The sequence below is a fragment of the Anopheles aquasalis genome, chromosome 2, assembly GCF_943734665.1.
Source record: "Anopheles aquasalis chromosome 2, idAnoAquaMG_Q_19, whole genome shotgun sequence".
Lineage (NCBI taxonomy): Eukaryota > Metazoa > Arthropoda > Insecta > Diptera > Culicidae > Anopheles > Anopheles aquasalis.
In genome coordinates this window covers 37,507,501-37,519,655 of record NC_064877.1, presented here as the reverse complement: position 1 = coordinate 37,519,655, position 12,155 = coordinate 37,507,501, and the positions used below count along the sequence as shown (strand labels likewise).

The 12,155-nt window shown below is 45.5% G+C and overlaps 1 protein-coding gene across 1 annotated transcript; it reads left to right on the top strand.

The window, feature by feature from the left end:
- The first annotated feature begins 900 nt into the window (after positions 1-900).
- On the top strand, positions 901-2,360 carry LOC126581081 (odorant receptor 30a-like). Its single transcript, XM_050244517.1, has 5 exons — positions 901-1,182; positions 1,267-1,884; positions 1,948-2,037; positions 2,099-2,251; positions 2,307-2,360. Exons 1-5 carry the CDS (start codon positions 901-903, stop codon positions 2,358-2,360), a joined length of 1,197 nt encoding a protein of 398 aa, XP_050100474.1.
- Positions 2,361-12,155: the final 9,795 nt, after the last annotated feature.

The window sequence follows — 12,155 nt, the reverse complement described above, 5'->3', positions numbered from 1 at the left end:
CAAGCTGCTCGCATCGATCGATTTGCGTTCGAGGCATGTCTTGGGTTCCGTAATTGGTGAATCTATGCATTTCACACCTTACCAAAGCGAGCATGAAATCAATTAAAAGGAATTCCTATGAAGGTACAATTTGCTACCAATCGATTGCTCGAACACGTAATCAATATTTGTGATCATGGTGTTTCATAGGGATCAACTGTTTGGTGAAAAAGATGGTCAAGAATCTAGAGGATTTTTTGTCCATTTCGGTGGTGGATTCGGTGGATTTCCATTGTAAAAAACTTCAGTTTCTTAGTAATTTGGTTTGATAGTAGGCTGCGTTGGGTATTGTTCCTCCTGAATCCTGCAATGATTTTGTCTGTCCGCGAATGCCTCGTTGAGGGAGGAAATCGAGCAGATACCTGATGATTTTTGCTAACGAGCGGAAGCCCTTCCGGACACTACTTCATCTTCTCAGATAGTTTCAGCTCCGTTGAAGCTCAGAGAAGCCAGAGAAGACCTTCAAAAGTGGTGAATTTTGTGTCAAACAGATAGTGCAGCTCTTGAGCTCCCCCGGTATAGTAGCTATGCAGGAGGAAATGCATGCTTACCAATATTTTTATATTTCTTCATAAATAAATACGGCTCCGTCTGTAAAACCCCCTTAAACAAAAGTTACTATATCCCCCAAAACATACGAAAAGGTCTTAAATAAAACTGTTATTCATACTCAGCTCCATTGCAACTTTGTAAGGTCAACCTCAAACGGTTCACACGGTGGAGCCTGAGAACTGTGGCATCTGCCCGTTGACCGTTGGTTGCGATGCAATTAGGAAGATACTGGAAACTCTGTGTCAGTATAAAATGGCTGTGGGAGCGGTTCAGCATGAGTTTTGTGAGCCCGGACATCAATCGTGAGCGATGGAGTATTTGAGAAAGTTGAAAAAGTATCGCTTCTTTCGCTATGAGACCGCGAATCCGTACGACGGTTGCCGGGAGCTAACTGATAAGATCGAGTCCTTCAATCGAATGATGGGCATATCTTTTCTGGAACGGAACCACGACTTTATGACATTTCCGTTCATTTTTCCGATCAGTGCGTTCATCATTTATGGGTTTAGTATCTTTATAACTGCGTACCGCGTTCGAAATGACATCACGAGCGTCATTCATTGTGTAACGACATGTGGATTCGCGTCTCAGGTAGGTGCTGCTGGACGTGTTGAAAAAAGGGGTGAGAAAGTGTTGCTGGAATAGATCAAGCAGAATTGGTTTCCTCACTTTCAGGCAGTTATGAAGATCTATAGCTTCATCATCACGAGACAGGAAGTGATTGCGCTGAACGAGACCAACTTCCAATACTACCGAATGATGTTGAAGCAGAGCGAGCGCGTCAAAGGAGTGCTGTGCTCGAACTTGAGCCTGATCTTCATCGTAGCTCGCGTGGCTGGTCTCGCCTATATGGTGCTGGAGATCATAACGATGGCAATCCCTGGATTGTCCTCGATATTTCTTACCGATCGCATTCTGCCGTTTGGATTTTTCTTTCCCTTCGTTGACCCCGATACGTGGCTCGGGTACTGCTGGAACTACGTGTTCCAGACGATGATAGCCACGTACTACTGGATGATAACGGTGGCATCCGACATCATGACCATCTTCAATCTGCTCACCGCTTGCGGACAGCTCGATGTACTGATGGCGCTCATTGATGAGCTCAACGAGGACTTGGCCCAGGACGCACCAGCCGATGCGATACGGAGCAAAATTATCGAGATAACTCAGCTGCACCAGCAGCATCGCGCGTATTTGCAACGCCTGGTGAGCTTTCTCAACCTATACCACTTGGTGGCCGTCGGTTGTTCGGTTTTGGCCATGATCATTTCAGTGATGGGTCTGGTACTGGTAAGGACCTTGAGTAAGGCATCGCTTATGATTTAATCAGTTGTTTCGTGCATTGATTTCCAGCTGGATTGGTATCCTGGCGTAGCGATGGTTTTTTTGGGTTCAGCTCAATTGTTCTACATATGCTTCTTGGGCACCAGTCTCGAAATCAAGGTATGGAAACGATTGTAATCGGTTGATGATCAGGTTGCAATTGATTCGTTTGGAGTTCCAGACGGATGCTATGACGGAAAAGGTTAGTGCTGTTGCGTGGAACAAGCTCTCGGTAGCAAACATGAAGCACATGAAGCTAGTACTTGCCATGACACAAAAGCCGAAGGTGCTGGTAGTTGCAACGACACCTTTGAACATCAGTGCTTTCGTCCAGGTATGGTAGCGCGTTCGGTAGCGTGAAATTGTATATTAATTTTCCATTTTTATAGATCCACAAGATGATTTACTCAATGGTCATGATGTTACGCAACACTAAGGATTAATAGTTGCATCTTTTGCTTTCATTTTGTCTGTTTTTTTTATACCATTGAACATCGAAGTTTGATTCTTGTTTTAATCACATTGCAATTTACCGAACTCTCAATAACGATGCTACTACTGTCTTAAACTTATAAATTACTTACTTTACAACATTTCAAGCAGTGTGATAGCAGTTATAACAAGGACAGCTGAAAAAAATGAAGCTACTTTGTTTTTATTATTAGTTTTGAACCAAAACATAAGTCTTCAAATAGTATTTCCATCATTCATTATGTTCGTTCGATTGGTTTCTTTTCATTTAACGTATTAATTTTTAGTAAAATTATTATTAAGGTAACACCACCATACACCATTATTAGTCAGATAAGGAAGTTTTTCACCCAAAACACTGTAATTCACTCTTTTATTTTTACCCCAAAAGGAGGGTTTATTGAATTGCTTTATTAATTTTAATCACTTTGTTTTTATTGAATCCTACCTGATAGGACAAATAAATAACCTGCTTTTTATTGTACAATCGATACCAAGCTGTTCGGAAAAAAATATTGCAGGCGAGAGAGGTGATAAGAAGTTTAGAGCGAGATCATTTTATAGAACTGAATAACCTTTTATTGCACCCTTTATACATCGCACAGCCTCAATAAGGTGCAAGCAAAAGTTGTTAGGGTCTTTAGCTGAAAATCTGCGATTTACTTATTTAGTTCGTTGCTCGTTTGCGTCTATGTTGTCCATGTATCTATACGCAATTCGGAAACAAACAATTGAAGAAAAAAAGGAAATGAACTCGTCAGTCCCTTTGGCGTCGTTCAAGGTGACGAGACTGGCACTACGTTGCCCAACGGAGAGGAGAGATGAATTTTGTGACTTAATTCTGCGCTGCAAAATCCCCTCTGTGATCGTTGACCGTCCAGCTGGAGTTGCAATAAATAAACCGATAACGGTGTGGCGGCCGCGTACCAGTCGCACCGCTTTGCGCCCTACACGAGCAGTATTGCTTGGAAGGGGAAGGCAGCAAAGGGGCTTAGAGTCTCGGAGCGTAGAGTGGGAATGGTAAAGGAAAACAGGAAAAAAAAACGGAAATGGAACCCCCGCCAGCTCACACCGAGTCATATTTTATGATGTCCCAAAGCCTGATTTCTGCTCGATCGTTACCAAAACAACGATTTTCCCGGTACTTTTTTCCGGAGGCGTTCTTGATGTTACGCCCCAGCACTATCTACGAACGCGTACCAACACCACCGATGACACCGATGCGATGTTATAGAGCCTTTGCTGGCGCACCAGCGGCTTTGGGCACAGTCAATGGCACTTGGAATCGAACGTTTTATTGATGGGTATATGATATAAAACCTGCCCACCCCCTGGTGTCGTCAAAGTGACGTAGCGTAATCTCGAAGCCTCGGTGCAATTCGTGTTCCACCATCCACTTTGGCATGGCGCAGTGTGTCCGCCATTTTTCGTGGGCTGTGGTGAGTAAAGTACGGGCTACGGGAAGAATGCGCCATGAAGCGCCCTTCTGTTGGAGCTGGTGTAAAGTGCTCGAGGAAACCGGACGTCCGGACGCCAGATGGGTGAACTCGGAACGTCGTCGCCGTCGGACGTCGGATCGATCAGCGTGCTGTGCTGGTGCAGAGTTGCCGGAAGCCAGCCAACAACATCAATCGATTGGTGGTGCGTAATGTTTGATTTTGGATTTCAAACAACACGCACACCCGGTCCAGAGATGAGCAGCTGGCGGCGAAGGCGGCCGGGGTGCGGCCCCCGTAATGGGGTGTATCGGTGTCACGACAAACGAGTAAGGCGGACATCGAGCAACAGTCAACAGTGAGGGTGGTTGTGAGGTGGCCAGAGGGACCAGAGGTTACGATGGTTTGCTTAAGGATTTGAGCCCACGCTACCTTTAGTGTCACCAGCACGGGGGCCATCGTGGGGCCAGGAAAGTCAAGGAGAACAAGGACGTTCCCGAGGGCCCCGCTAGCAATAACAGCCACCATCGACGGAAACATCGACCATCGACCATCGGCGGATGTTGCTGTTTCTGTTGTTTGGGGTAGATCGATAAACTGCAAGTGGGAGTTGCAACATAAAAATATTTATGGTCGGCGATCAGTCAGAGGCAATTGAGGATGATCGATCGATGCTTTTGCACATTCGACGCTTGCCCCCCCCCCCCCCCCCCCCGCTGGGGGTGCTTTAGTAATTGTAACGTTCATGATTCGATAGAACGGGCGAGTGGATTGGCAGATACTAGTGCGTAGGGAAGCAGCATGAAATGCGCATCATGTGACGCCGACCAATAGCTATGGGGACAGTGATTGTGGATGGACATTTTTAACGACCCGGTTCCCGTTGGCATTGTTGTAACTAATTTATCAGAAGTAAATTTCAGATGAAATATTTACCAAATGCACTTTTGTTGGATCTCCTGAAAAGCATTTTTTTATATTTACGAAGCCTATAAATTGATTAATGATTTTTTTTCATTTTTTGTATTCGGATGGAACAGTCGATATCGATTGGAATGCACATGACACCAGAACCGGATAGACCGATTTTGTTCATATTTTTTAATGCAAAATTATGTTCATAACAAGTCGAACAGTTATGTTGTGGGTTGCTAATTTAGATGAGAGGTGAGGAAAACAGTAATGCTAAAGTTTTTTGCTTTTAAAAATTGTTTCTGTGTTGTGAGTCCGCATTTCAAGAAATTCTATCTAATTAGTTGTATGTTCTATGTAATTTTATTCTAGGCATATGTTGGAATTGCAGATTGGTAATATATCTACATTAACAGTAGGGTTCGAAAAAATCAATGAAGAAACATTTTTTCAACGTATCAACATTCAACACATAATGGAGTTTAATATCGCTGGGTTATTTAGCCATTTAAATCGCTATTACAAACCCCCTTGAAAGTACCGCTTACCTGGCGCCTCCATCATCGGATTTTGGGCAACGAAGCTAATTCATTTTGTAGACCCCAGTGCGGCGACCAGTTTGGAATAAATGTACCAGTACGTCAAGTGATGTGGAATCAATTTAGAGTTCGTAATGACAATGATATGCTGCATGATGGTTTGTGGAAATTTTAAGGTGTATTTGCACAAAAAAACCAACATTAAAATAACGCCAAAGGCAAACTTTCTTAAACGTTTAATGTTGCAGACAAAAAAATAGAGGATTCATAGGGTTGTTTTTACTTGGCCTAAATTCATTTGTTAAACATGTTCTTGGAATTGGAAATTTGAATTTGTCAAGCAATTTAATGCCTACCGCTGTGCTCACGACATCAAAGTGACTTAGTTAGAGCTACCCAAGTGACACTAACCCATTGTGTTGATAGATACAAGCGAATAGACAAAGTAGAATATACGGTGCCATTTCCATGGTATTTTGCGTATTCAATAGCAAGCAAACGAATGGTTAGCCTTCGATTTCCGCACATGTAGCATCAATTGAATCCTATTAGGGGTTCTGCTCTTCTGGCTGAATCAGGGCGGTCCACAAACAAACCGATGCAGAAGATGCTGAATGGCTAATTCTTCGCCATTGCAAGTGCCCCGTGAAAATATCAAGAAGTGTTTCTCGACGACTGTATCGCAAATGTTAAAATATCCCCAACAGGCAAGTGTGATGATAGCACTTAACTTACTTAACCTGGCCCGATTGAGCCGATGTAGCTCGATGTAGTGAGAATAAACAAAATGCAATCATACCAACAACATGTGATGTGCACAAACATCACATGCATTCCACGGCAACTGTACGGCGTGCTAATTCAACAAACCCGATACCCGGGTGTGCAACGATACGGGTGCGATGATGCGGAACCCGTTCTTCCGCTACCGGAAATAATGTGAAGGAAATGAAAATACTTCGAATGATGCACGGGAAAATGGCGCGCAGGAACGCAACCGGGGAGGGTGGGTGATGCATCATCACCTATCGGTATCATCGGTCGATCGGCAGAAGGAGGCCCTGCGGTGCGTTTATTGAAAAGCGGATAACTGTACCGCAAACTGTTTAAACGTCGATGCTCAGCACCGTTCAGCGCCCGTTCACGCCCGTTGGTGAAAAGTGGGAGGATGGTTTGCAGTAAGTCGTCCTTAAAATGATTACATGACTCTCTTCGCTTTGACGTGGGGCAGGGAGCTGTGGCCTCCGCAGCGAAGCAGAGCCCGGTGGCTGAGTGCACTCGATGGAAGAGGATTAGAAAATGTACCATTGACTTTGTGATTCTGCCATTCCGCCCTCAAACCGGGCGGGAGATTACACTCTCGGGCGTATCGATACCAGCCGCACTAATGGGCCGGGGGGATTACACTTCTGTTGACTTTTCACTGGCACCCCCGCCTTGGACTGCGTATTGGGACTGGGTGTTTATTTTAAAACAGTGCGAGACCGAAAGATGCTTCGTCCTTCCGGTTGACTGAGCCGGAGGTGGTTCCGTCGCTGTGGCGCTCCATTTCCTGGTACGCCCGACCATCGATGGCAACGTTGTGGATGCTTCGCATTCGCCCACCCACACCCCCAACACTTATATATGAACTGAAACCTAATGATGATGGAAAAGCGGGAGTTATGTTCTGATGCTCGCGCCACTCTGCCATCCACAGTGATAGCATCCACCATCCGCAGTGCAGGGTGCGCTGCAGTAGCGGATGGAGCGAGGAATTATTGCGAAAATGGTCTAAGGTCCGGTTTGGCGAACTGGCGGTTCCACGATTCCAACGATGCATCATTGTTGCCTTCACTGTTTTCCGTTGGTATCGTTGCCGAGAAAGTCGTGCCGTAAGTGCTTCGATTGGAAGTGCAACACTACACGGCACCATCCGTTTTCCGAGAGCTTCCGATTCCCGAAGCTAAATAGCTGCGGAAGGTTGCGGCTGGATGTTTGAGCTGGAGTGGTGCAAATGAAGAAGCACAAAACGGAACCAGATAGCGGATTCGACATCTTAGCGTCGGGGTACTCGCGCTGACGGTATTGATTGGTGGCGCAGCGTGAGAGACGACAACGTTGCAAGTAGTGCGCCGTTGCCCTTTCTTTTCCTCGTGTGTGGCGATGGTGGGTTTTGAGCTCATTTTCCAACGAAACCGAAGGTTCTGTGCATCGATCGAAGGAGTAAATGCGCTGAAACTGGGGTGCAGGACAATACACTTGCCTAGTGTATGTTTGTTCCTGCTGTACATACTTTGTGCAGAGCCACCGGAACTGTGTTGTGTGCAGCGAGAGTGCTTGTGATAGGTACTCAATACACCTGCGAGTCGGAGTGAATGTTTCGTCCCCTGTTTTAACAAAAGAACATTTGCATGACATTCGCTGGTTGCATGGGCGATGAGAGTTTTCCATATTCATAGGAAAAGATAATTTCAGGAAAATGGAATTGTGCGCGTGGTAGTATTATTACCGATGATTGAATGAAAGATTGTATGTTCAATGTTGGTAATTCAGCCTAAAGACCTTTTTTTTAAAGATGCAGATGATATTCACGTAACTTTCAACTCTATAAATGTATGCCACCGCGGGGTATGGAAGTGAATATCATTATACAAATGCTTAAATCTTCTACTAACACTCTGAGAAGGACTAAAAACATAAACAGCCAGCTCAAAACTCATTTTTAAAGATGGAATACAATACCACAGCAATAGGAGCTCGAAATATGATTAGTAAATTCTGTCAATTGTCACATTAAAGATGAATTTGTGATAGAATGTTGAATTGTAATTTTCAATGAACAAGTTGTAGATGAGCGAACATCAGTCAACTGTTATAATACACACGAGTACTACATTTCACCCCATGGATGTGAACTGCATAATCATATTTTCATATTTTTTGGTTTCACAACTTTTCTTAGAATAAGATGACAATCGTTTACCGAATCGTGTCGTCCTAAGCCATTTTCCAATCGACTATGTTTCCTAGAAACTCAAACAATCCCTGAAATGAGAATGTTTGAGCATTATTTGCTGTTTGGAATGTCCGCGGTGCAGTACTGTCCAGCAAGTGGACTATGTGCGTTACAGGCATTTCACGCTAATAATCTAGCATAACTGTTCTAATCATAAATTAGGAAAGAAATTTAGAGCCCGATCAGGATGATTCAACCGATTTCGTAATGCTGCTCTACTCCCCATATGGACAGTCCCATACGGAACCGTTAAGAGTTTTCGTTAAAATTGCTTGCAATACATACAAACGCCTTTCCACCCCACATAAAGGAAAATTTATCAAAGTGATGCAAGAGGTACTGCCGAAGAGGGAAGCCCGGACAGCGGTACCGAACCTGTCCCGTTTGTTAACGCTTTCCGTCCCAGATTCTCTTCACGACCACCAGGCTACCAGCAAACGATCCGAGTAAAAACACAGCTTGCCGGTCGGCCGGCCGTAGAATTGCAGCGTAACGGAGTTGCATCTTTTGCCGGGATGTTCGGGGACGGTCGAGCAAACTCCACTCGACGAGTAGTAAAGCTACCAAACACTTTGCTGCTGCTGCTGCTGCTGCTGGTCCTCGAATAGTTGAAATTATTTCCACTCCGCCGAATTAACTATTCGACTTGACGTGCGCCTGTCCGATGTTGGTTTTCCCCTTTCTAGCGGGCCATGTCCCTCCGATCCGGTGTCGGTTCGTGGCTTGTGTTTCATGTTCGTTTTTCCTTCTTCTTTTTTCGTTGCTGTATCGTACCCACTTGCTCGAGCATGGTGCCGGTCCTGCTTTACGCTAAACATATAAAATCCCCACCTGACCGCGGTGGTCACTGGAAGAGCCGCTGGAGCTGGCACCAACGTTCAACGATAACCTGCTAACAACGGGTCATGATGGTGGATGTGTGTGGTCTGGTTTCGAGTTGCCAGATTCTGTTTCGCTAACTCGCCGGCCCCCCCCCCGAAGTCATGGTTCGTCACCGTGCAAGACCGCTATAGTGTTCGCCACCATCGGAGCAGATGGCCGTTGATTAGTGGGAAAGGCGGCCGAGAGAGAGATAGAAAGAGAGAGAGAGAGAGAGAGAGAGAGAGAGAGAGAGAGAGAGAAAAGAGAAAGAGAGGAGTGCGGTAACATGGACGTGAAAGTGTCAAAAGGTAGGAATGTGAGTGTGCTTGTGTGTTTCGTGAGTCTCTGAAGTTGTATAGCCTCATCGTCGGTCCGAACGTCGTCGTTGTTCGAGTGGCGTGTGTCACCGTTACCGGGGTTGAGTGATATGATGAGCAAAAAGGCAGAGACAGAGAGAGAGAGAGAGAGAGGTGGGGGTTTTCGGTGCCTTCCACCGGTGCACCCGGAGTATGGCAGTAGTAGTGAATTTGTACGCCTTTCTCGTTGACGAAAAGACATTTAAAATCTGAAGCTCTCGAGCAACATGTCACGAGAGCTCCCGGCGTCGAGCTTCAGCGTCCGAAGGATGTTCTCGCGTTGCGCGTGTCTTGGACCTTGGTGGCGCCAAAAATAAACTTCCATTCCTGCGATTTTGCCGGTAGTTCATTCTTGCAAGCGATGCAAGCAGCCTGACCACATCGGACCTTACAATCCGACCGTCCAAAAATTCCGGTAACCAAACACCCTTTCGCACGGAACTGTCCAGCTTCGGATGGTGCGACGGTGGATCAGGTCACGCTCCCGTTTCCTCTGGTCTCTCTTTTCAACCATCCAGCGGGGTTTTTGGGAGTCCTTTGTGTTGTGTTTAGCTGTCAACCGCCGAGTGACGAAGGCACGATACCAAGGGCAGGAGAGTAGGAGCACGGCAAACCGGCTACCGGTTGTCAATCGATCGTCCCTCCCGTGGCTCCGGTGGTGATCCGGTGATCTGTTGTCACCGAACGAGTAGCTGTCAGGGGGAGGAGGAGAGGGTTGGTGTAGTGGCCTCGACGCTCGCACTCTTTTCGATATTGTTTATTGCATCCCAGCGACAACAACAGCGAGCTGGTGGTGAGTGACAATGCCAAAAAGGAAGTGGATACCACGATGATGATGATGATGATGATGATGATGGCAGGCAGACACTGGTGGTGCACACTGGTAGCCGTTCCTCGGTGCATCGTGTGCGTCTCGTTATGCGTCTCCTCCGTTGGTGAGTAGAGGTTAGGTGCCAGTCCGGTGGTTGGTTGGTTGGTTGGTGACGAGTGATAGGAAATTGAAACCGGAGAATGACATAAAAGAAAAGGCTGAAGGCCGAGTGCAGCGAGCTAGCTCCGTGGCTCCTGGATCGAGGACTTGCCCCCTTGGCCGCCGTTACTCCACCGCTCCACGGATTCACGGATGCACTATCAAATGGTACTCATGGGCATGTCAGGTTGAGGTTTTCGTTGAGTGATGGCTGGGCTGAATTCAATATTGGTGCCATTATTTGAACGAGGATCGCCGTCCCCGCCGTCGTCGTCGTCGTCGTCGTCAATCGTTGATCACAAAAGAGATGATGTCCTTCTCTCTCTCTCTCTCTCTCTCTCTCTCTCTCCTGATGCTATGACCTCTTTTATCCTACGATTGATTAGAAAGAAGCATGTGACAGCTCTTTCAGTGGAAGGGATGTCATTGCGCAATGATGTCGCATTCGGTGGAATCGTTTCCGGTCGAGTTTTCAAGAATTATGAAGTGCCCCAAAGCGGCGTGTAGGTAACGAGACATAAAGTGCGCTATTGTTAGCTCGATGTTCGATTATCAAGGTTTTATAAACTGCTATCGCCATTCATTGGCCATTGCGGTTTGCGAGATTGTTTACGGATGTTTTGCAGTATCACAACTCGTCTTTGATAATGCTTTCATCTGTCTTTTTCGGTTAAATCAATGATCATAGGCATGCAGTGAGTGAAGGTTGGTTGCTTTTGGTAGAAAATTGGTATCGATTTTAATGTTCTATTTTATTAGAATAATGCTGACCATCTCATTGGTGTTGGGGGTTTTCATTGAATTGTAGTAAACCAAGAAAGTATACGGAATAACGAATGACTAGTGCCGGTGTTCGTGGCTAGAGAGGTAAAGGCTATTCCAAAACTGGTCGCCGCGCTGGGAATACGAAAACATGTGACTCAGTTGCCAAAATCCGATAATGGAGGCGCCAGGTAGCTGGTACTTTTTCTTTTAGTGTCTTTTAGATTTAACAGCTCTGTGTCCCATTTTTTGTGACATCCCTTTTTTTATGGCACACCAGTGCAGGCTTTACTTGACTTTTAACTCATCGATGGGGAAAAATCCTCTTTCCATAATCGGTGCCAAATTAGTGACAATATTTCCATTTCTTCTACTTTTGAAGCAACTGTTCCTTCGTAGTGAATCGACACTCAATATCTTTTGGCTTTGAGTGCGTATGAAGCCATTCAATTATTGTAATCTTTTGTACCGCGCGGCTATTGGAATTGTCTTTGTGTGTTGCGGATTGGCATTTTTTTCTTTTAGCAGCTAATCTCCGTTGCCACAGTTTGGATGAACATGTGGTGGCATTCAAATGCAATGTTCCAATATACATATCCAATGTTAAAAGCGATTGAATGTGATAAGCGCAGCATCCATACGAGTGTAATCACATGCTCTGCTCGGTTTTTGGTATTGTCCTACAACAGTTTATGTTTTGTTTTCCACAAAGAAATGAAAAGACACATTTAACAGCATCATCGAAACCATACGAAACCGCAATGAAAATCCTATTCGGCTCCCAAATAATTCCTACCCTAGACGAACTGTCCATTAATGTACCGGTTATCATGTGCTGCTACCCCAACTCCACTGCTATCCGTCTTATCAGCTGCAAAAGAAAACAGAACCGAACCAAGAGAGTAGATACCGCTACACTAAAGAGATCTGCTC